This window comes from Tursiops truncatus, chromosome 19 (assembly GCF_011762595.2).
Source record: "Tursiops truncatus isolate mTurTru1 chromosome 19, mTurTru1.mat.Y, whole genome shotgun sequence".
NCBI lineage: Eukaryota > Metazoa > Chordata > Mammalia > Artiodactyla > Delphinidae > Tursiops > Tursiops truncatus.
The window spans coordinates 723,166-748,290 of NC_047052.1; the positions used below are offsets into that span (position 1 = coordinate 723,166).

Below are 25,125 nucleotides of genomic sequence, written 5' to 3' on the forward strand. Positions count from 1 at the left end.
CCCAGGCCACGTGAGGCTGCCCCTCCCAGGCCGCCTGACACTGCCCCTCCCACACCGCGTGATGCAGCCCCGCCAAGACCGCGTGGACGCGGCCCCTCCCACACCCGCAGGGACTGAATGTCCTCCTGGTGTCCACTGGGCAACAGGCTGGCTGCAGTCAGAAGGGCAGGCTGTCCTTCCGCCTCCCTTTAGAACGGTGTCATCTGTGGCCAGGTGACTTTAATTGTCCTGTGGCTCTGTCCGGCCTCCTGTGACTGTGCCTCACTGGGTCCTGGAGCGCCTGTCTGGCAAGCCCTGTATCTGATAGCAACCTCCGATCAGCGGATGTCAGGCCCAGCAGTTCAGGTCACCACCCCGGGCCTCAGCCGAGCAAACAGTATCCTTCAGGCCACGCGCCCCTCCGGGCCGCCAGGGAACCTGTGATGGGCCAGGCTGGCAGGATGTGTCCCCGGAGCAGTCCAGAGTCCCGGCTGGAAGGAGCCCGGCCCAGGAGTCAGGGGCACAGAGGACACAGCCTGATTGCTCCGGAAGCGGCGCTCAGGGACTCACTCCCGGATTCAAGGTTGACGGCTACTTCCTTCCTTGTTTCTAAACCAAAGAGCCGGCCGTATACCCACTGTGAGCCGCCTGCTTCACGGGCGAGAAAAGACCCCGGGCGCTTGGTTCCGGTGTCGAGAAGAGGCCACGCACAGCCACGGCAGAACCCTGAGCCTGAAGAGCTGCAGCCTATTAAGATTCGAGAATTTCTGCCCAGAAGCCTCGGGTTTAGGGCCCGGGCGCAGGTCCCTCTGTCCCGGGGCCTTTGCCCCCGCCCGACAGAGGGTGTCCTGGTCCAACAGTGCGAGCACCTGCTCCGTCTGTGTGACTTCTCCAAGGCCATCAGAGGGGTAAGACCAGCCCAGTATCGGGGCTGTCATGTGGACAGTTTGCAGCTTCTTAGAAAATCAAGTTCACGCCCCCTTCTGACCCAGCAGTTGTACTTTGAGGCATCTGCCCACGAGATGTAAAGACGCATTCGCACAAAACCCTGCACACAGACCTTCACGACGGCCCGACTGGGAGCTGTCCGAGGCTAGACACGACCCAGCGTCCTTCGGTGGCGGACAGGTTAACGCCGCAGATGCTGCTCGGCACAGGATGTGTCTTACACTTGTCCTGCCAAGTGAGGGAAGCCAGACCCAAAGGCAGGTCCTGGAGGCTGTGCCTCTGTGTCGTTCCAGGAAACGCACAGCTACAGGGAGAGGAACCAGGGACGTGCTCGCCGGCCTGGGGCAGGAGGCGCTGACCACGAAAGGGGGAAGGTCTGGAGGTGATTCAACTTCGTCTACCTGAGTATGACGGCAGACACACTGAAAACTCACAGACCTGCCCACGAGAAGGGTGCCTTTTACTGTCGTGCAAGACAAGTGGATGCACAGAGGCAAGTACAGGCACACGATGACTTAACGTTTATTTCCAGACGCCTACTGTGTTTTGGACAAGCTGGAGGGTACTGACCGGGAGGGCTAGAAAAGGGCCCAATACAGAACAGACTCACGTCTCAGGCCTCAGGCTCCGCCTGCAGGTGCCCTGTCAGGGACCCGGGACGTGAAGGCTGTTTATGTGGAATGGCCTAGAGAAGGCGGGACAGGAAGATCAAAGGGCAGGAACCCGTCTAGAGCAGCAGGCCCTCCAGATGCGTGCAGGTCCCCGAGCACAGGCGGGGTGTCCCTCCTCCCTTGCCCCCGACACCTGCCGTCTCTCCCGCTGCCACCGGCCTGTGTGGCTCAGGGCACCTGCATGGGAAACTCTGGGCCGCGGGCGACCTGGTCTGGACGGAAGCAGCCCCCAGCCCGGGAGGTGGGGGGGGGGGGCGCCCTGCCAAGCACACGGCGTCTGGGTCACCTGGGAAGGACACTGCCACCCTGAGAACGTGACCGTAGCCCAGCAGGGGAGCATCCTCCACAGAATGGCCTACCCGAGGACCCAGAGCAGAGGGAGCACACGGCTGGCGGGCGCCACTCATACCTGGCAGGCGAGCTGCGGTCAGGGGGTTGGACAGGGCCATGCCGATCTCCGTCATCCCGTACCTCTCCAGCAGAGTGTGGCCGGTGATGCCCTTCCACTTCTCCAGCACAGGCAGGGGCAGGGCGGCCGAGCCCGAGACCATCAACCTGCCCGGCACAACCACAGGCTCCTGAGCTCTCGGGAGCACATGGCTTCTTCAGCCCGGTGAGAGCCACACGCGCCCAGCACGCACCCCAGTCACCGTCACCCTTTAACTTACGGCGAAAAGTGCAGTTCGGGCTGAAATTTAACTCTGTCCTTTGGAAAGAATCTTGGGTATATTTTAGAATGCAAATAGGTCAAGGGGTAATCACAGTAAAAGGAAAAGTGATTTGAGGGTCCCTAGTGACACGCTCTGCAAACAGTCAACGTGCTGTCCACAAACAGCCCCGAAAAGAGCAGTGATAAGAGTAACGTGATGATAGCTTGTCTGCTTTGGGGACAAAGCACCACCGGGTCTGAGGCGGAGGAGGGGGAGACGGAAGCAGGCAGTCTCCAGTGAGGGGCGCACGGGGGCTCCTCCACGAACACTGCCTGGTGCTGACGGCTCACTGACAATGACATCGATCTGATATGAGAGCCTCGGCGTGCGCCATGTCCCGAAAGCACTGTGTGCCGGAAGGAAGGTGCTTCTGCTTGTACTGGGGGCCGGAGCAACGACCACCCCTGTGCTCCCCCCCGGAGGTGCAGGCACAAGGAGCCCCCCCACCAGGAGCCTGGCTGCTGAGGTCTGAGGGCCTGTCACCCAGAGTCACCCTCATCCCCCCTCTCTGATCTCATTCTTGCCCTTGGCTCCTGAGATCCGGGTACATCGTGCTACCAGTCCCACTCTTGTCCTGGCGGTTGGGCTTTGGATCCCAGCCCCACCATGGCGCCTCGTGGGAGGCCAGGCCAGGGAGGTGCTGGCGTGGCACCCTCAGAAAAGGGCTCTAGTTCCATCAAAACGTCTTTACAGAAAAGGCGCAAAGAGTGGCTGAATGGGAGCAGAAAAACAAGATGAAATGCTCGTCTTGGGTAACTGGAAATTCTCTCCAGGAGACGAAGGGCTTTCCTGAGCTTCTCTCAAGGACTAGGAATCAGATGCACAGAGGCCATGAAGCTCGTGGCTGTCCAGCGCCAACTCACTGCCCTGTTAAAGGCTGTGTCTGCCACAGACACACGTGTCACACCTCTTGGGCGCACGTGTCATCATGCCTGCAAAGACCTGCCAAACCGCTCACTTCCGTGTGCTCTGCAGATGAACCGCTTGACCACGAGCAGAGAGGAGCTGCAGTCGGCAGGCTCGTGGGAACACGCAGAGCAAACCCCATGCCACCGAAGGGGCCAGACAGCCACACGTCTGTCAGGGAGTGTGTCTGCATGGGGTCAGGGAGGGGGCAGGGCTGAGAGCCAGCAGGTGTGGGGTCAGAAAGGACTTCCCCATCCTCGTCCTTCAGACTCTACCGGAAGACAGGTGGACAGAGACAGAGGGACAGAGAGACCCAGAGATAGAACAGAGACACGGATACAGAACACAGGCAGCTGCGCTGGGAGCACGGATACGTAGAGAGAGATGTAGACACACATTTTAAAGCAAAGAAAAAATACTGCTTCCCAAAACTTAGTAGAACTGACTCACTAAAAAGACGTTATACTTGGCTTTCTGGATGGGAAGGTGGACTATTTTCATTTACCTGATTTTTTCTTCACAAACCGCACGCACGAAATCCTGGACATGAGGGTGGGTAAAATGTTTGTCGTAATAGTCCATCAACTTGCTGTATATGGTAGGCACTGCCATAAACACATTAATCCGTGGAGTGTCAGAGCTTAAGAACTTTTCCCAAACCTGAAAAGAAAAAAGGAAGCACACAGCAAAAAGATTAGAAGACACGCATGCACAGACACGTACGGACCCTCGGTTCCATGACGAGTGCTCCCAGCAGAGGACCCCCCTTTTCTTAAGCATCAGAGAGTCTGTAAGCGGCTCCCGTCTCAAAGGGGGTCTCACTTTGACAGGGTGACACAAGCTCCCGGACCTTCCGTGGAGTCACTGTGCAGGGGACACTGGCGTCTGGCCTCAGGGGTGGCCCGTGAGGAGGAAGAGGACCGGGGGGAGGAGTGGCCCTGGGCCTGGGCACCGGCCTCGGATCTGCCGTCAGGGGAGACGTGGCGCCTCAGACTTTTCCAGCCACGCGGACGAGGGTGGACAGAGCTGCAGGAGGGGCCAGGTGGGCCTGAGCACAGCGTCTGGCAGACGTCTGGCACGCACGCACGGGGAGCCGATGGCGTCTGCAGTTTTCTCCGAAGAAGTCATGTGAAGTTTGTATCTTACTCTGTAACGAATGCTTCTCGTTTTAATATAAAGATGCTTCAAGTTTCTCAGCTTATGCTGAGAACGTGCTCGTGTGTTAGCCCTCATCTTCAGGAGAAGGGGCTCTCTCCGTTCAGCCACCGCATGAGCCCATGGTCAGGGCGGGACGGGGAGCGCGGGGTGCTGCGTGCTCAGCACACCCCACACAGACAGCCTTCCCCCTCAAGGCAGCCAAAACGCTGCAGCCAGCCCGGCCTGCCCCAGTCCCTGATCGCACACTTGCAATTACCTCCTCACCACAGCTGCTTGACAGAGCAAAGGCACTCCTCTTTGGGGGGAAAATTACATCGTTCTTTTAAAGACAACCCCGCCCCCATTATAAAGCATGTATGGGGCTTCCCTGGTGGCGCAGTGGTTGGGAGTCCGCCTGCCGATGCAGGGGGCGCGGGTTTGTGCCCCGGTCCGGGAGGATCCCACGTGCCGCGGAGCGGCTGGGCCCGCGCGTCTGGAACCTGTGCTCCGCAGCGGGAGAGGCCACAGCAGTGAGAGGCCCGCGAACCGCAGGAAATAAAAAAAAATCATGTATGAAAAGAGAAAAATGTGACCCATAACTAAGAAAAAAGTCAATAGAAGCAGCCCCTCAATACGGATGTTGGAATCATACAAGGAATTTAAATTAATAAGTAGGTTAAGATATTCAGAAAAGGTGAATGAAATGGGGGATGATCAAGGATTTCATCAGAGAAGTGGAACTGCAAGAGAACCATTACAAGCTGGAAAGTACATTATGTGAAACTAGGAATTCACTGGATACACTGAACAGACTAGACGCAGCAAAGACAGCAGTCAATGGAAATGATCTAAACCGAAGTACAGACAGGAAAGAGGAGAAAGAGAAGAGTGTCACCACGTGTGGGACAAGATGACACACTCTGACCCGTCAGGAAAGACAGACGTGCTCGGTCAGTGGAGACACATCCACGTCCACACATGGGAAGACTCAGTGTTGCTAAGGTGGCAGCTCTCCCCAAACCCCAGCAGCTGTGTTTTCCGGAAATTGACAAGCTGACCCTGCAGTTTACAGGGAAAGGCAGAGGCCTCGGAAGAGTCACAACAAATGTGAGAAGGAGGGAGGAAGGCGGAGGACGCACGCTTCCTGACCCAAAACTTACTCCAAAGCACCAGCATTCAAACGCCGTGTGAGGCTGGCGTAAGATCAGACACACAGACGAACGGAGCAGATGCCCAGAAACAAATCAATATGATGATGGCCAATTGAGTTTGACAGAGGAGCCAAGTCACTTGCATAGGATAATCTTTTCAACAAACAGCGCTGGGACAACTGAATATGCACATCCGAAAGGATGAACTTTCGACCCTTATCGCACCGTACCTAAGAATTAATCCAAAGTGGATCAGAGACCTAAACGTATCAGCTAAAACTATAAAACTTTCAGGAAAAAACATAGGTGAAAATCTTCATGACCTTTGGTTAGGCAAAGATTTCTTAGATACGACAGCAAAAACATGATCTATGAAATTAAAAAACTGATAAAATAGATCTCATCAAAAGTTAAAGCATGCGTGCTTCACAAGATATCATTAAGAAAATGAAAAGACAAGCCCAAATGGGAGAAATTATCTGCAAACCATCTATGTGATAAAAGACAGGATCCAGAATATATAAACTCAATACTAAGAAGACAAATAACCCAAATTACAAATGGGCAAACATCCCAACAGATAGTTCAGCAAAGAAGATACATGGACGCAAATAAGACCATGAAAAAACACTCACCGTCCTCAGTGACTAGGGAAATGCAAATTTAAACCACAATGAGATACCACGTCATATCCACTACAATGACCATAACAATGGTTTTAAAAACCAACAAGACAAACGTTGGTGAGGATGTGGGGAAACGAGCCCTCACGCACTGCTGATGAGAACGGGGACGAACAGCCACTGTGGGAAAGTGGGGCAGTTTCTTACAATGTTAACAATCAACATCGCACACCCCAGCAATTCTCATCCTACTTATCCACACAAGGTAAATGAAGAATGTCCACACCAGGATTTGTACGTAAATGCCCAGAGCAAGAACTGGAACTGACCCAAAGGCCCAATAAATGATAAATGGGTGAACCAAACGTGGCCCGGCCACATGCTGAAGCACTAGCCAGGGGCCAAAGGGACAAACTACTAATACACATGCTACAGCGTGGACAGAACTCAGACGTTCTACAGAGTGAAAGAAGCCAGACCCAGAAGGCCACACGTTCTATGATTCCGTTTACACACAAAGCCCAGAAAAGGAAACGCTGTGGAGACGGAGGACAGACAGTGGTTCCCAGGGGCTGGGTGTGGGAATAGGGACTGAGATAATAGTTGAACAAATCCTATAAATTCATGTAAAATCCCTACATCGTTCACGATAGGTGAATTTTATGGTATGTGAATTACATCTCAATAGAGCTATTTTTTAAAAAGGACAATGCAATGAAAACATTTTCAGTGAAACAAAGCTGAGAGAATTTGTCTTCAGCAGAGCTGCACTACAGGGCTTCCCTGGTGACGCAGTGGTTAAGAATCCACCTGCCAGTGCAGGTTCAAGCCCTGGTCCAGGAAGATCCCACATGCCGCAGAGCAACTAAGCCCGTGCACCACAACTACTGAGCCCACGAGCCACAAGTACTGAGACCGCGTGCCTAGAGCCTGTGCTCCTCAACAAGAGAAGCCACCGCAATGAGAAGCCCGCACACCACAATGAAGAGTAGTGCCCGCTCGCAGCAACGAGGACCCAATGCAGCCAAAAATAAATAAAATAAAATAAATATATATATTTTTAAGCTGCACTATAAGAACTATCAAAAGAATTCTTCAGGATTAAGGGAAACGACCCAAGAGGGAGACACAGATCTGAAGGAAGAAATGAAGAGCGCCAGAAAAAGAAATATATGGGTAATTTAAAAAAATTTTAAGGACCCCTGACTGTTTAAAACAACAATAGTAGCAGTGTGTCATGAAGATGAAGGAAGGGAATAATAAGAAACAGAAGGAACAGGAATATAAAGCACAGGTGCATTAGAGGAAAATCAACACAGTTGGTTCTTAGAAAAGATAATAAAGTTGACAGGCCTCTAAGACAAGAGTGATCAAGAAAAAAGAAAGAAAACATAAACTACCAATATCAGACACCTAAAGGAGACATCACTACGGATCCTAAAGATATTAAAAGGATAATGAGGAGAAATTATAAACTACCCTATGCCAATGAATTTGACAATTTTGATGAAATGCACAATTATTTTTTTAAAGTACCAAAACTGACACAAGAAACAAAATAGAAAATATTCGAAGTCCTACATCTATTAAAGAAACTGAATCCTTAATTAAAAACCTTCCCAGAAAGGTTGGCCCAGATGGCTTCAATGGAATTGTGTCAAACGCTGAAGGAAAGAGTACTTCCAGCCACACAGAAACTTCCGAAGAACGGATAAGGGGGGGAGGGGTGGCTGCCACGCTCCTTTCACAGACGAGCAAAGCTCCCATACAGAAGCCAACAAGGATGTCACAAGGAAACCACAGACCTGTGCTCCTTGTAAACACAGAAGCAAACACCTTAACCGAGTATTAGCAAACCAAAGCCAGCAGTATGTGAAAAGGGCAATGCCTCACGGCCGAGAAAGTCTGCTAAAGGAAATTAGAAACATTCAAAACTTTAATCAGTATAACTAACCACATTAACAGAATAAAGAGGGAGACAAATAAAGGGGGTAACTTTATACAATCAATTCAAGAGGTAAAGAAACCCATTTGATAATATTCAACCCACCCTGTAATTCAGCTCTCAGAAAACAAGGGAGAGGAATGTCCTCAAGCTAATATACGGTATCTGCAAAACACTATAAGTAACATCATACTTAACAGTGAAATATTAATGTTTCTCCAAGATTGAGAATAAGTCAATGATGTCCACCATTACCACTTCCAAATTAGACTCACCAAAATTTAAAATTCTCTTTATCAAAAGACTATTAAAAAAATGAAATGAGAAACCAGAGACGGGGGAGAGATTCACAACACGTATTTCTGACAAAGGCCTTTTATCCATAATATATACGGAACACCTACTGATTAGTTATAAAAAGACAACCCAATTTAAAAATGGACAAAAGCCTTGAAGAGGCGTTTCATAAAAAGAAAATCTCTGAATGACCAGTAAGCGTATGCAAAGTGCTCAACACGATCACTCATCAGAGAAATGCAAATCTTATGAGGCCAGTGAGGTAGCAGCATTACACACCCACTAGGATGGATGAAATCTAGAAAGCCCGACCCAGTTGCTAAATGGCGGGGCACGTTGCAGACAGGAGCATAGAACGGATAAGCCCTTGGGAAAGGGTTGGGAGTTTCTTAAAACATTTCACATACGTGATCCTGTGACCCACTAATTCTAACCCTGGGTATTTACCCAGAAGAAATGGAAATGTCCATCTGCGAAAAGACATATGAGAATGTTCCCAGCAGCTTCATTCATAAAGCCAAAACTGGGAAAAGCCAGATGCCCGTGAACAGGAGAAGGGATGACAACTGTGGGTCCTCGGTGATGGAAGGAACCCGCCGCTTCCACACGCAGCACAGATAAACCTCAAAGGATGCCCAGTGGAAGAAGGGAACCACAAAGCCTACAGACGCGGATCCCATTACATGCGAATTTCAAGAACAGGTCGGCTAACTTATAGTAACAAAGACCAGAAGACGTGGTTGCCTGCAGGGGGGTGACTGGGGGTTGGCACGAAAGAACTTCTGGGGCAATGGGAATGTTTTCTTTCCCAGCCTGGGTGTGGGTTATACAAGTGTAGTCATCAAAACATACGAAACTGTACACTTAGATCTGTGCATTTCACTTCATGGAAACGAAAACTCAATACAAGGAAACAAAAGCACCCTCACTGAGATGGCTAGAATTAACAAGACTGACCACAGTAAGTGTGGGCAATGACCTGGAGTAACTAGGACTCACACATTGCTGCTGGGAGGATAAAACATGCACCCACTCTGCAGAACTCTTTGGCACTTCCAACCAGAATTAAATATACATCCAGCACCAGCAGGTACAGATCCAAGAGAAATGTCCACGGAAAGATCCTTATGCAAATGTTTATAGCAGCTTTATTCAAAATATCCCCAAACTTGAAACAACCCAACGTCCTTCAACAGAAGAATGGATAAATTGTGGCGCTTTCATACAAAGGAAGGCAACACAGCAACACAAAAAGAACAAATTACAATTGATGGAACTCAAGAGTAAATCTTAAAATAGTAGGATTAACTAACATGCACAAAAGGACACATACTATCGGGTCCACATATATGAAGAGCATGTGAAACTCAGCTATGGTGCAGCCCCGACTGGGAGAGAACACTGTGGGCCATGTAAACGTGCTCTGTCTTTATCTGCGTGGTGACTGTCACACAGACACATACTCAGTTTACATACATTTTACTGTATGTAATTTATGCCTCAATTAAATAAAAGAAGGTGACAACATTCCCCACTTTACAAACCCCGGTGAGTTGACAGCTCTAGGCTATGAGCATCAGCAATGCTGATGTCAGAAGGAGAGGGACAACTGGGCGTTATGTGCCCTGCTGGACAGATACACACACTGCCTGTGAAGTCTCCTCCTTGCCAAAGCAAAACAAAACCCTGAACCTCATCACGCCTCTAGACCTAACTACCAACTTTCAAGAAGTATAAGGGTTAGCAAAACATGTTAAACGACACCACAGGGACGTAATCCACAAGAGCAGACTGGGGGAAAGTGTACAGGACACACAATTTCATAAACAAAAACTGCGAGGAAAAGACTGAGGAGAAACTGAGGAAGTAAAACCATGAGCACGAGCAGTGGTCCAGCCGCCGAGAGCAAAGTGCCTGTGAGAATCCCCGGGGCACAGAGACCTCCTGATAGGCCTTCCTGCCCAGCTGTGGCTGTGACCTTGACCAGGCCCTGCAGCTTTCTTGCTATCTTCTCACACCACTGTGTTAATCTGGACAGAATCCCTCAGCTCCCTTCCAAGCTCTGACGTGCAGATTTGCTGGAAATCCTGTGGGGCATCCTACTTCCCACTGGCTTGTTAAAGAAACTCTGTCCGCCAAGTCCGCGCTGGCCTGGCCAGGCCGCTCCCCGAGGTGGAGGGCAGTGCCCTCGCTGCCACCTGGCACCAGGGAAGGCATGGGTCCTTGGAGGACACACCGGACAGCACTTGGGCATCTCCGGGAGCGTGGGTATCCCGATCTGGCTAACCAGGAACAGCCTCGAGCCCGTTCCTTCTCACTCATGGCGGCAGCGTCTGCAGGTTAGCACCTGCAGTGTGCAGACCCCGCCACTACCCAGCCTGGCAAGTCCCGACAACCGCCTCACGGGGCCCCTCACAGGGGGTGCTTATCCTGCTCACCAGGGCTCGCCCGTCGCCACGAGCACTAGGACAAGGAGACACAAAGCAGCGCAGACCGTACCACGTCCAAGGTGAGGTGCAGGGCCCTGGCCCGAGAGGAAAGGGGGCAGGCTGGGTGAGGTGGCCGTCACTCTGGGAACCTATGGTCCTGGCCAGGCCTCTGGTGGACGCACATGTGGTCCTCACCCAGGCTTCCCACCGGAGGCTGAAGGAAGGACAGAGCTCACACTCAGCAGAATGAAGGGGGAGGACCGGCCCTAAGGTCATCAACTCAGACACTTGACCCCTGGCACAGAAACGACATGTGCCCCGGGGGCAGTTCCCGAGAACTGTCTGCAGCCGGGAAGGCGTGGCCATTGTGAGAACTCACCCCCACTGGCAAAGAGAACGGCAGCACCGCCAGCGGGCCGCGTCCCCGCTGCTTCAACACGTCCATACACTTCAAAGTTGAAGGTCGGGCGATCCCTTCAAAAGCCTCTCTAGGGCCTGCGTCTTACCAGTGAAAACACTGCTGCGGCAGCCAGACCGCACAGCCCAGACGGATGTGAGCAGCTCCCAAGCGGGCTGCACACAGGAGCCCACACCGGATGCAGCAGAGCAAGGGTCCGGGGCCTTTTCACGCACCAGCTCCCCGACGTGACCCTGCAGAGCATCCGGGACTGGAACCTGGGGCTAGACCCCCAGCAGGACTGCCCTGCCCAGCAAAAGCCAGAACAGGGTTGGAGCACAGCTGCCGCGGACGCCTCCTCGGCTTGAAGCAATGGCCGGGGGTTAGGCCATCACCCGTTTCTGGCAATCGTAACAACACACGGGAGGGCTCTCATTCTGTTTTTAAGGTGCTCTGGCCAAAGTCTGGCAATGACAGAGGACGCTCCACAATGAAAGGCTGGAGACAGGAGAACAGATGCCTGTTTACCCCATTCCAGGGGCCTGTGTGCGCGGCCCCGCCCAAGTGGCCCCAGGCTGTGGGGCAGATCTGAGACGCCCTTGAGCTTAAGAGCTCTGCTTCCCTCCCCCAACTCCGCCTGCAAACACCTCCACCCACTTCAACAAGACGCAGATTTCTCAAAGCCCAGAATGAACGACCTCTGCAGCCACAGGTGTGCCAGGCAGCAGGCTTCACATGGGCACCGGAGTCCCGAGCAGGGCACTGGTCTCTACAGAGTGCCCTGGCAGTGGCCCCAGCGGCCTGCACTGCCGAGCCGAAAGCAGCGCCACGCGCCGGGGTCTGCGCCCTCCTGCCTCACCGGCCGGGCCCCACCCTGACTCAGTGCCTCTCCGAGAAGCACCGTGATCCCGAGAAGTCACCGGAGCACGTATCTGCGACAAGGAATCGATCGCAGCCAGGCAGCCTAATCAACAACCAGACTGCCTTCCGCGGGGCTGACGGCGGACAGCCCGCCATCAGTCTTCCTGTCCCCGAGTCACCGCCACCGCATCAGTCAGCCTCGCGGGACGCAGACAGCCCCTCACCCCACTGTCCACGGAAGGGCTTGAAGCCGCCAGGAGCTGAGACCGTGTCAACACCAGTGCAGGTTTCTGGGCCCCGCACCTCTTTACACTCATTTCTTTGTTTTTTGTTTTCAATGAATGGTCATACTCTTTTTTTTTTTTCTTTTTAAATATATTTACGTATTTGGCTGCGCTGGGTCTTAGTTGCGGCGGACGGGATCTTCGTTGCCCCATGTGGGATCTTTACTTGTGGCATGTGGGATCTAGTTTCCCGACCAGGGATCGAACCCAGGCCCCCTGCACTGGGAGCGAGGAGTCTTAGCCGCTGGACCGCCAGGGAAGTCCCCACGCGCATTTCTCAAACACAAGCGTAGACAAGCCCCGATATTTAATAATGCTGAAGGTGGGGTTTTCCTATCAATAGTGTAAGCAGATTCACAAAGCTCTGAAGCTCAGGGCTGCGTCTTCTATCAACCACAGCAAATGTGTTTGACTCTTCAGCCCTGCTGCATGGTTCTGAGAAACCCCAAGTCAGTGCCTAGGATCGGGAAGGTCTGAGCTGACTGTCCCGGCAAGCTGCCCTGCAGCCTCTGGTCTCCAGCCCCCAGGCGGGAGACAGGCAGCATCCCAGGGTCTCGCTCTCAGAGGTGCAGGCTGAGTAGTGACAGCGAGGGGCCACTGCAGTGACGGGAGACAGCTGGAGGCCAAAGAAAATAAATGGGACCTGGTGGCCTGGGAGCAGGTGGGAATCCCTGAGGTTTGTTTCCCTGTTGAGTGCTTCCTGGTCCAAAATCCGCTCTCGTTTTCACAGTATCTAAGCTACACAGGTACATGTTGAACAGAGCCAATCCCGTTAGGCTTTACACCAGCAAGACCTCTCGGGGGGGTGAACACCAAGGCCGTCAGCTGGAGCTGCCCACACCCCAAGGATGATATTCCACATGGAACCCCCAGCTCAGGGACACTGACAAGCCCGCCCGTGTAACCCGCCACCTGCGGCCATGGGCAGTGGCAGATGGAGCTGAGCTGTGAGCACAAGAAGTCCCATCCGCCGTCCTGGTCTTTTTTTTTTTTTTTTAATTTAATTTTTGGCCACATTGGGTCTTCGTTGCTGCACGCGAGCTTCTCTAGTTGCGGCAAGCACGGGCTACTCTTTGTTGCAGTGTGTGGGCTTCTCACTGCAGTGGCTTCTCTTGTTGTGGAGCACGGGCTTTAGGCGCATGGCGTTCAGTAGTTGCAGCGCACGGGCTCAGTAGTTGTGGCTCACAGGCTCTAGAGCACAGGCTCAGTAGTTGTGGCGCATTGGCTTAGTTGCTCCACAGCATGTGGGATCTTCCTGGATCGGGGCTCGAACCTGTGGTCCCCTGCATTGGCAGGCGGATTCTTAACCACTGCGCCATCAGGGAAGTCCCCGCCCTGGTCTTTATACACGTCTACAAACCCAAAGTGTGCAGAGAACTGTATCCCTTTAAGGGAACCTTGTGGTGGGTTTTTCAGTGGAATGTTGTTATGTTTATCTGCTTATGCTCTGATTCCTGAGGAGCTGATACAGTAAAGTTTTCATTTAACAAATAACCACTCCCCTAAGTGACTTTCAGGGACGCTCCCCCCAGAGGCCTGTTCACAAGTCCAGATGATCACAATGACAAAAGCCAAGGGGGAGCCTGTGGAGAGGGTTCAAGGAGCCAGCGCTCCCTCATGGCCCATGGGGCCCGTAAGTGATAACCGTCCATTCATCTACAACAGCTCTGAGCCACCTGCTCTAGGCCCTGGGGACAGGCCCTAAAGAGAAGGAAAACCATGCCCTCGGAAGTGACATTTTAGGGGGAGAGAATGAGGACCCACAGCAGAGTCTACGTGGCTTCGAGGTGGTAAGTGCTACACTGAACAGTAGCGCAGATCAGGCCAGGACGGGGGCCAAGATGCACAGAGACTGAGCCTGCAGGCCCAGGGTGGTGGAGGTAGGTGGGGAGGAGAAGGTGGCGGTGGAAGAGGCCAGCAGGGGCCGGGGCTCCCCTCCTGGACGAGGCAGCCACACTTCCTGCTCTTTCTTTACCTTCCTGGGTCTGTGCTTTGGGGAAGGAAAGGCCTGCTCAGTCTGCAGGCCAGCAGCCTGCCTGCACCCCTGCCTCGCCCACCAGGCACTCACATGGATCAGGACCGAGGAAATGAGGAAGCTGGGACTGTAGCCGGCTGGTCAGCCACTGCCGCTCAGCCTGTCTGGGTCCCTGATCTAAGCTCAGGGTGGGGCACCCCTCCGTCCTCCTGTCTTTGTGGTGCCCTGCAGGGAGGCCCTCCGAGTGAATGAAGCATTGGGGGGAGGGCAACTTGCATTCTGTGGAGACCCCAGGGCGCTCCTGCACTCCTGCTGCACAAGACCAGACAGTCACAAAACCTCCCTGGGACTAGGGGACGAGCTGGCTGTCCCTACTTGCCCTTAGCAGTCACTCCCGATAGCCTCAGGGCCCCCCTTTCTCCCCCTCCCCGCTGCCCAGTCAGTTCAGTCAGAGCCCCCTCAGGAAGCCATGTGTGCCGGGCCGGACCGACCCCTTTGGAGAGTCACTGGGACTTGTGTTAAGAGGCAGACAGCCCTCTGTAGACCCCGCTGTCTAAATCCTGAGGCCCTGCAGCTGAAAAACAAACAGCGGGATGGGGGCGGAGGAGGGGGCTGGCTGGCTGGGCAGGGTCTGAACGGGCTGCCCTGGCCCTCCGACTGCCACTCTGTTCGGCTCGCCGGTCTGTCCACAGCGCTCACGCCGGATTTTAAGCTACGTTCTCTAAACCCAACAGCATCACCTGTCAGCACACAGGGTCCCCAGCTTCCCTGACGCTGGTCTGCACGCAGCACCCTTGCAAACAGGAGGAGAAAGGGTCCCTGCTTCTCCCTGCTTTGCGTTGCTGGGATTGGGCTCAGTGCCCACCCTGCGCCAGGCTCATCGCTCCTCTGTTAGAGGACGAGACGGAAGGTCAGGGAGGTGCGGGGCTCGCCCAGGACCAGCTTGTCTGTAGCACCTCGTCCTCTCACTCTGACCTGGCACCAGCACCGATGTGAATTAAGGCTCCAGGCGTGATGTGAGGACGGGCCGGAGACGATCTATCTAGAGCTGCCTCTTTCTGGTGGAGACAGAGGAGGCCGACTTCAGTGAACGATGGATTCTGCAGACCAGGGACTCCAGGCCTCAGGGACCCCTCGTGAGGAAATTCACCCTGGAATAAAGTGACTAAACAACAAGCTCTGTGCTGCGGGCCGAGCCTGGGCACCTCTCCAGAGACCTCACTCGGCAGCCCTGCTGCGCAGAGGTCTCCAAGCCACTCCTCTCCTGGGGCTGCAGACCTGCAGGACAGCAGCCAGCACAGGAGCCCCGCCCCCACAGGAGCCCTGCCCCACCTGGAGCCCATCCCCCAACCGGAGCCCCGCCCCCCCACAGGAGCCCACCCCCACCCGGAGCCCCGCCCCCCACAGGAGCCCAGCCCCCAACCGGAGCCCAGCCCCCATCTGAAGTCCAGCGCCCACAGAAGCCCAGCCCAGGGGCTTCCTGGGCTCTCCCCCTTCGCATTCCCATGCTGTATAGGTTACAGCGTGAGTCAGTGACAGAGTAGGGTCTCGTTCAAGCCCTGTGCTTCCTGGCGGCCCCACGGGGATGTGTCACTTCGGCAGCCTCTCCGTGCAGTCAGCCCATCACCACCTCAGAGCCCTGCCTTCACCTGCCCCAGGCACCTGTCCCCACCAGTACACGGGACACGGAGGCTGGGATGGGACTGCTGCACAGCAGCTCACCACGTGCCCCGGGGGCAGGGGCAGCGTCTGGCCAGGTCGCTCCCCTCCTTCTGCACTCTGCTCTGCAGTGCCCGCTCTGCCCCACCTCGTATCCACTCGGCCTCCCTCCCCTGCTGACCGCACGGCAGTGCTGGGAAAGAATCCCCTGCTGAAAAGAGGGACCGGTGGGGAGGCTGACACGGAGCCCCCAGCTGGGCCATCCGCTTGGGGCCTTGAAAGCCAGCAGTCAGCTGCATAACAGCCCCAAGACATCCACGTGCTCATCCCCGTGGATGCGCCCCCTCACGCGGCAAAGGGGACTCTGCAGGGGTCTGGAGAGGGTGCGGTTGCCCTGGACACTGGGTGGGTCCTCATGTAGAGGGAGATCTGGCCACAGAAGAGGCAGCGGTCACGAGAATACGGAAGCAGAGGTGGGGGTGATGCAGCCACAAGGCAGGGCACACGGGCACCTGCAGCAGCTGGAAGAGGCGGGAGCAGATTCTGCCCCGCAGCCTCCAGACAGAATCAGGCCTGCGGCGCCTGGCCCTTAGCCCCGCGAGCCTCACTTGGACCTGGCCTTCCGGAACCGAGAGTACACACTTGTGCTGTGTGAAGCCCCAGTGGGGACCCTCTGCTCCAGCAGTAACGGGAAGCTCGCCGCTGGGACTCTGCACCCCAGAGAAGGGCCCTAGCCCGGGGAGGCCCAGAGCCCGCGACGCCGAGAGCCCGGCCCCGACTCACCAGCTGAGCGCTGAACTCGGGGAGCATCACGCAGGTGGCACCCACCCAGAGCGGACAGAGCAGCTTGTTGACCACGCCGTGGACATGGTGCAGCGGGAGGACGTGGAGGATCACGTCGTCCTTTGTCCAGGCCCATTTGCGGACCAGCCCCGTCACCTGGAGAACGGCAGCACAGCCTCAGAATAGGACGGCGCACACAGCCGGCCGCGCCAGCCAAAAAGGCGGGAGGAGACGGCCGCTGCCCCGCCCTTGACGGCCTGGGAGGACATGGTAACAGAATGACCTGGGGTCTGACCGCGGGGCCGTCTGTTCACCACTTACCCTCCTGCTAGAGAACAGGGCCGCATGTAGTCAGGGGCTTCAGCCAGTTTGAAAGGGCCTTTGATTTGGGGTCAAAGGCCTCTGCAGACGCTGGGAAGCTCTCCCCTCAGGCGGCTCCAACAGGCCAGGCTGGAACCCGGCTGTCTGTCTGAGCCACGTCTGTTCTGGCACCATCCTCGCCCCGGCTGAGCCAAAAAGTCCCCGATCACCGCCAAGCCTGCCTGGTGCGTGCCGCGGTGACGGCCATGTGCGAACACAAGTGAGATGCCCACCCCGCAGAGATACTGGTCCAGAGATGGCCTCTCCAGACAAAAAGCACGTCTCCTCCGCGGAGACAGAGACGACGTGTAATCACGCCTTGCCTGCAGCCGGCCCGACTCAGTTCATGCTGACTTATGGACTGAATTAGCCTGAGTCGATGGCGTTGACCTCTGACCTCCCTCTTTGTGGGTTTGAACTTCTCTCTTATTTTCCCACTCCTGCTGTGTAAGAGTCTTCACTGTACGTGCAAATGCTTTTTGGAAGCAAGAAGAGTATAAACTGCAGATAGACACAGCGGCTGGGGAGTTTCACAAAAATGGTAACTGAGGCCACGGAACACAAGCTAACACCTACGATGTGGCGCACACGAGTTCCTGCTTCTCGTTTCCCGAATCAGCCGCAGTTAGGGGCTGATGGCACATCTGGATAATCGCTTTGGGGCTGGTTTCCTTTAAAACCTCAGCGTCACATAGAGTGGCCCATTCCATGCTCCACACGCCACGGCTCTGGAGGAGCCCGAGGGGGCCTGTTACCCCCCGGCACCTGGGCACTGCACCCCCTACACCGCCAGTGGGGCTGCCGGTCACACGGCCCCAGGGGTGGGACGATGAGAGCTGTGGCTGGCCCTGCAGAATGAACAGAAGGCCGCCTGCCGTGACTGCTGCTGGGACTGGCCTGCGGGGACACAGCTTGCACCTCCCAACCGTGGCGGCCCCAGAAGCACTCACCACGGCCCTGATGTTCTGATGCGTGCTCAGGACGCCCTTGGGTCTCCCCGTGGTCCCGCTGGTGTAGATGATCATGGCGCCCCGGTCTCTCCAGTCCCACTCTGGCAGCCGGCCTTCCCCGGGGTCCTCGGCTGCCCCGTGGTAGACTGCGGGCGGGAGAGGCAGGAGCGGTACCCCCAGCTTCTGGACCACCGGGCTCAGGAGCTCCACGTGCTCCGGGCCGGCGAGGACCACGGAGCTGCGCGAGTCCCGGATGAAGTACTCCAGCTGGGCCTGGGGGTGCTTCCTGCAGAGGGGGACGGCAATGCCGCCGCTCATCCACGTGGCCCACTGCGCCACCACGAAGGAGACGTCATTGCTGCACAAGAGGGACACCCTCTCCTCCCGGAGGTCCCTGTCGGCACAGCCACGGAGCCGGCAGATCTCCCGGGACAGGCAGAGGCTGCGGGAGTAGAGGTCCTTGTACGTGTGGCTGCCGTGCTGGTCGACGAGGGCGATCCTGTCCCCGAAGCCCAGGGCGCGGCGGAAGCCCAGCGTGCTGCTGTCGGAGCGCGCGGCTGGGGCCGTGTGCAGGGCGCCGCGTCCTCTGCACCTCCGGAGGTCTGGCCACCAACACGGCCCAGGCCAGGCCCAGGCCAGGCGCCGGAGGGACATCACCACGCGGGGCAGCGTCGCAGCAGCAGACGCCAAGTGCCGGTACCTGGCGGGAAGAGAGGGCGCTGCGGTCACTGCCCTGTCCTGCCGGACCCCCACGGCGGCCAGGAGAGGGGGCGTCGCTGCCAATCACGGGCGGACATCCCGAGACCGGAAATGCTAACGATCTCACAACACACACCTTTGGAACTTAACTGACCAAAGTTTCAGCTTTTTATTCAATCTCATTGCTTTAAAGGTTTTAAAAACATGCAAGATTCTAAAACAATGAACTAAACTAGGTGAAGCCAAGGAGAAACAAACAGAACTCGATGCACTTCAGGTAAATTCTGAATAACGGTTTTCAAACACCTGAACCCGGAGAAGTACGAGCCGGGAGAATAAGTGCCAAGGGCCCTTGGACAGCACGGTGTGCACGACGCGGGTCCACGTACACGTGGCCTGTTTTCACTAATCTGCACTGCGGCACTTACACGAGTGTGAATACGGAGGGCGGGGGTGTGCAGGAAGGGCCGGCTGTGAAGTTACTCGGATTTTCGGCTGTGGGGTCGCCCCTAACGCCCACCCGACCCCCGCCCGGTTCAAGGGCTGTCTGTGTTCCCTCCCCGCCAGCAGCGGAGCCTGGAGATTCCGGCGAGCGGAGCACAGACACTGGGCTCGCTTCTGCTCTGGAACACGTGCCGAGCCTTGGACTCCTAGGAACCTGTCTAAAATAGAGCAGAGACGCAAACAGGGCAGGTTCACATGTCTGCAAAGCGTCACTCTGTTTTTTAAGCCAAAACATAACTCTTCCCTCTCTTCCCCACAGCCTAACTACTAAACAATGACCAAAACAGTCCGTCCGCCAGGAGGAGGGCTCCCCAGGAAGGCTGTGAGCCACGACCCGCACCTGGAATTCTCCAGTGTGCTCTAGAGGAGGCCTGGGAAAGGGTGGCCGGGCGCACCCCCTCCACGCTGCCACCCCCCCACTTGAGAGGTCAGGAGCCCTCCTGACCCCCGGGACCACGGAAGACGGTTCCCTCCCAGCGCCAGGGCGGCCAGCAAGGTCCACGGGCCACCATCTGCCCCGGCTCGGCGTCCCCACTGCCGTGCCCTCCCCACTGTAGCCTCTGCCACCTCTGCTCCGCCTGGGCGCTCTCAGCCAGAGCAGCGTCCCTGACAGGGAGCTCCCCCGGTTGTTGCTGAAGGATTTTTAATGAGTATTATTTGGTAACACACTTAATATATTACGTGTGTTTTCACCTTCGACCACCCTGTTCAATCAGCAAGGCAAGCACTGTTAACCCTATCTCACCCACGAGAAAATTCAAAGTCCCCCCTCCTAAATCACAGCCAGGAGCCCAGCCGGAGCCTTCCCACCCCCAGCCATCGTTCCCCACCAGAGTCACCACGCCAGACGCCCACAGCCACCCTGGCCCACGACAGCACAAGGAAATGGCCTGATGCTGGCTATGCCATGGCGGGGGGGGGGGGGGGGGGGGGGGCGTGTCTCTCCCTGTTACTGGGGCGGGGGCCGGGGGGGTGGGCAGACTTCACAGGGACCCTAGAGAGCACTTCTGAGTGTCAGAGGCTGATGAGGACGCCTCCAAGGCACTGTCCAACAACATCATAAAATAAAACTTGTAACGTAACTCTCGTTCCCGTTCCAACGGGCCCAGCAAAGCAGGGAAGGTGGGGACCGGTGGGCGGGCAGCCCCACACCTGCTGCCAGGAGGCTGCTTCTCCCGGGCTCAGCACATCCTCTCCCCGACAAGCCTCACTCTTCCGTCTCCTTCATTAACTTGCTACAGGGGAAAACAAATGTGCTATGTTTGTTACATGTACCAAACAGTTTTGTTCTCTGTTGTTAATTTAAAAAACAGACTACACACAACACTTTATAATTACCTAACAAAACAAACAGCCCACAGCAGTAAAGGTCGGGACTGAGCTCTCCTCTGTCCTGAGATCCTCCGCGTGCTGGCTGCCCCGGGTGGCAAGGGCTCTGACACAAGGTCTCCCAGCCTCCCGGCCCAGCAGGCGGAAACCTGGCACCAGGGAGATGCCCGCCTGCCTGACCCTCCTGCCTGCAGGGGCCTCGGCGGCCCCATCTCCTCCCCAGCGGCTGCTCCGAGGTCCTATGGAAACACTCCCAAAAGCTCCAGGCCTCCCCCACCGGTGGGCTCTCCAGTACACGTGGCCCACACCCCTTCCAGATGAAGGAGGCCAGAGTGTCTTGTGACGTCCTGGGCTCTGTCCTCTACGCAAGGTTCAGAGGCGGGCTCGCAGTTGGTTTCACACCTCTGGATTTCTGTTACTATAAAGAAACCTGACAAATTGTAAGAAAACAACTGGGCTTGACCAGAGAAAATAAGAAATGTGATAAACATATGAGATGTGCCAGTTTCAGAAAGAAAATGAGCTAGTGTGGGCTTCCCTGGTGGAGCAGTGGTTGAGAGCCCGCCTGCGGATGCAGGGGACGCGGGTTCGTGCCCCGGTCCGGGAGGATCCCACATGCTGCGGAGCGGCTGGGCCCGTGAGCCATGGTCGCTGAGCCTGTGCGTCCGGAGCCTGTGCTCCGCAACGGGAGAGGCCACAACAGTGAGAGGCCCGCATACCGCAAAAAAAAAAAAAAAAAAAGAAAAGAAAAGAAAAGAAAATGAGCTAGTGAGAAGCAAACCAGGGGCTTTAAGCGCTTCCTCTTCTCACTTCTAGCAAATTCTTCTCTATTTGCTTTACAGGCAGGAGAAACTAAAACAAAGAGAATCTATAAACAGAAAACCTACCGCACAACGTTTCTGGGTTACGGCCCGAGGCCTGAGTCTTGTTGGTGACCACGCAAGACAGATGTTCGGGGGTGCCCGCTGAAGTGACAGCATTTTCTGGGGTGTTGAGGAGCACAGCACTCAGGCACTGGGTGCCGTGGAGGACAGACAGATGGACAGCCAGGAGTGGCTGCTGCTCCCACCCCTCTGCCTGGCAGGCCTCACAGGGCTTCACAGGCAATGTCACAGCTGCTGCCAGCGAGACCCACCGGCTCAGCCTTCCTCTGCCCAGACACCCCATGAGGGGCCTAGGAAGGGCAAGCTTTCTGCCTGCTCCCCCTGGGGCCCCAGGGACTGGACCACACTGAGGGGGGCCAGTCAGAGAGAAGCTGGGGTCTGAGAACTTGAAATGAAAACTGGAAGACAGGCTGACCGCCACTTCCCCTCCCTCCCTGGCCAGGGGTGGGAGGGCTAGCTGACTTCTGACTCCACAGCAGCGAATCCACAGTGGGCTGGGGACAGATACCGGGGGCAGACAGTCAGAGCAGCACCTCCAAGAAAAACAGAGAGGTGAAGCCACCTGCCCAAGGCCACAGAGCAACTGGAGAAACAGCATCGAGACCCAGGCCCGGCTGGCTGCAGCACACCAGCCCACTCTGAGACACCACAGGTGGTGAGGAAGGCCCTGGGCAGGGAAGGCCAAGTCCGTGCCGGGAGCTGCCCCAAGACACACCACACATTAACTGGGCGGCACCCCCAGCCTAGTGACGGCTCAGCCGTCCAAAGAGGGCACTCAGCAGCCCCTTCTAGATGCGACATGAAAACAGGAAATGCAAGCCCTCTGTTCCCACGGTTTTGTTTTTTAAATGTATCCTAAGGAAATAATCAGCCGTGTACACAAAGGTTCACTGTGGGGTGTTCACTGCAGGGTTATTTCTGCTATTGAAAAACTGGGGCTAAGCCAGGTGGTCCGGAAGGTCTGAGGAGGCCAGGGCACACACACGCGTGTGGGGCTGGGCCACGGCCCGACTGCACCCGCCCCCGCAGCGCTGCTCAGGGGAGGGACGTCCCTCCAGAGACAGGAAGGTGAGCCTCCAGGTGGACACGAGGCAGCAGGGCCACAGGTGGCTTTCGTGTTCTTCTTAGCGCTGCTCAATTTGCTCCAGATTTTCTGCAATGAGCACGTACGACTTTTGTAATCAGATTTTAAAAGTCTAATAAATGACATTTATGTTTTCAAATGGAGGTATTTCAACCTCAGCATTAACATTTTCTTTGGTACAAAAAAGGAAAAGGAAAAAAAATAGAAAAAAAGAGGAAAATATTAAAATTATTTGTTCTGGATGGTGGACCTACAGGGTGTCTGTAATTTTCTGTAGCTCTTTAGTGTCTCAAAACGACAGAGGCAAATAAAAATGAGATAGCCTTCTTCTCGCAATTAAACCTAGTGGTTCACGGAAGGCTCATGGGGACAATGATGAAGCAGCTGGAACGCCCGCTGCGCTGGCCCTCAGAGCACCGCAGGGCTGGCGTCCGGCAGCAGTGACCTGGCCCCAGTGTCCCAGTGCTGGGAGGTGGCAAGACCGCCTGGCTCCGCGTGGGGACGGGTGTCCCGAGGCAGGGTGGGGCAGGTGGCTCGAGCTCGGGGGACGGGGAGCCTGCCAGGTGACCTGCAGGGAGGGAGGCTCAGGGACACGGAGCTGTGCTCACACGGGGGTGTCTGTGGAACAGACGCTGAGAAGGGGCCCTGCCTGCTCACCACGGAGCGTACAACCCAAATGACTTTTAACTGGGTAAACGCTGCCAGAGCGGCCTCCAGAGAAGCTGCACTAATTTTCTCTCCCACTGAACACGTGGGAACATGGGGCCACCCCTTCAAAACAGCTTTTAGGTGCTCCCGAAACCACCCATCATCGAGCCGTTCAATGCAGAGCTAAAATCTCCAAGGTCAAGGGGAGCAAGGCCCTGCCTTGAACAAGCAGAAAGAACGAGGTCAGGCCAGATGACTGTGTCCTGAGCAGGTCCAGGTGCAGAAAGACCAACAGCTACCTCAGGAAAAGAGGCCACGCCTTCCAACCACCAGCCCCCTTGGCCACGGGGCCCCCCATCACTGCCGGTGGCACAGCCTGGAGTGATGTTGCCGCCCAGTAAATGCAGTTCGGCCACGGATTTCTCCCTATCTCGATTAACCAACGTCATGAGGTCAGCACCACCGTGCAGCAATGTGAAAAAATCCCGGCCAAGAACACGGAAACCTGAATTCTGGAGAACCGGACGCCTTCTCCCGGGCACGCCACGCCACGCTCAGCTCCCTCCGGGAGGCCGGAGCCCAGGCAGAGACCCAGCAGAAGCCACTCAGTGCTCTGACCGTCAGGTTCCCAGGCCAGACCACTTAGGTTACTTAGGGTAACCACGGCCCTCTCAGGACACACACCCAACACCAGGAAGATGACATCTGTCACGTCCTAACCGGGCTGCTGGTTGACAGCACAGATTCTAGAGTCAAAACAGGCCCAGCCTGGAACGTTCACTGGTTTTTCCGAGTTTTCCTCAGCCGTCTAAGCCTTCGGCTCCTGTGAGAACCGCCCAGCACACACAGTGGGAAGCACACGGCCCAGCCATGCTCAGCCCCATGCTCACCACGGAGCCATGTGACAAAAATTACGCGATAAGAACGATACTTGCATTCAAATGAAGGCGGCTGGTTTCGAAATGAATCAAATGGCACCTGACGGCTCACCACCACCTGCCGCCAAGCCCGCCCGCTGTCTGCGGACTCGGGGAAGGTGCGCGGCTGGGGAGGGGCCCGCACGCTCCCTCTGCGCCGGACACTTGTCTCAGCACGCTGCCTGTGGTCTGGGGAGCCGCTTTCAAAGTTACATTTTTAAGTAACACTCACACTGCATTCAAATCAAAAACACCAAAAGGGAAAAGCAAACGCTTAAACCCATCTCCATATTAGGACGTAAAATACTATTTTAAAGATGCCATCTGGAGGGATGAAGCTTACAATCTTGGGCCGTGGCTTAATCCACAGATGCCGTCTGCCTTGAAGAGTGGCTCTGGGACATGGGGTGGGGGGCACAATAGGGACTGAGGAAAGCTCGCTAGACTCGCTGGGCTTTCACGTCTCACATCAGAACCTCCGGGGGCCCCCTGAAGCCTGCTTGGGGATGTCTGTGCTCCTGGGCCCAGCACCGGTGCCCCCTACCCCCACCTGTCCTTGCCTAGGTCTCCAAACATGCCCCTCCTCGGGATGGAAGCCTACCAACTCCCCAAACACGGGATTCCTGTTCCCACCTCCAATTGTCATCCTTCCCCCTTTTGGCAAACTCCTAATCATCCTTCAAAGCCCCGCTGAGTATCACCTCCTCTTTAGTGCACAAAGCAAACAAAGAAAGTGCGGGGGGAGGGGCGTGGTGCTTCAAGGAGGATTCCTGCGGCCCAATGAGGCCGAAAATGGATTTGTTTCCGACAAGGCAGATCAACTTCCCTCCAACTATGGCTGAACGTGGACCTGACTCACTCCTACACCCCCGGGGGCCTGGACGTCGCCGCCAGCGCCGCGCAGGTAAGGCAGGGTCCCCACTTGACGCAGCCCCTGCGAGGGAGGGGGCGGGGCGGGACGCGGGGTGGAGGAGCGGGGGTGAGGGGTGACGGGG

General features: G+C 55.9%; 1 protein-coding gene across 31 annotated transcripts in view; it reads right to left on the bottom strand.

Moving 5' to 3' along the window:
* The window catches only part of ACSF3 (acyl-CoA synthetase family member 3), a 65,030-nt gene that overhangs the window by 39,564 nt on the left and 341 nt on the right, over nucleotides 1–25,125 (bottom strand). For 5 of the 31 annotated variants that reach the window (XR_012327905.1, XR_012327906.1, XM_073795696.1 and 2 more), the window contains exons 1-6: nucleotides 20,607–25,107; nucleotides 19,193–20,503; nucleotides 18,066–18,765; nucleotides 16,756–16,911; nucleotides 3,720–3,874; nucleotides 2,008–2,153 (exon numbers count right to left, since the gene is read on the bottom strand). Coding sequence is in view for 25 of the 31 variants with exons in the window: in XM_073795696.1 (XP_073651797.1) it covers nucleotides 2,008–2,153; nucleotides 3,720–3,874; nucleotides 16,756–16,911; nucleotides 18,066–18,765; nucleotides 19,193–19,503 (1,468 nt within the window). In the remaining 6 variants the exon portion in view is untranslated. Of the gene's footprint in view, nucleotides 1–2,007; nucleotides 2,154–3,719; nucleotides 3,875–4,036; nucleotides 15,599–16,755; nucleotides 16,912–17,076; nucleotides 17,262–18,065; nucleotides 18,766–19,192; nucleotides 20,504–20,606; nucleotides 25,114–25,125 lie in introns of those variants that run through there. The other 26 variants (XR_012327908.1, XR_012327909.1, XR_012327910.1 and 23 more) reach the window with 19 other exon arrangements.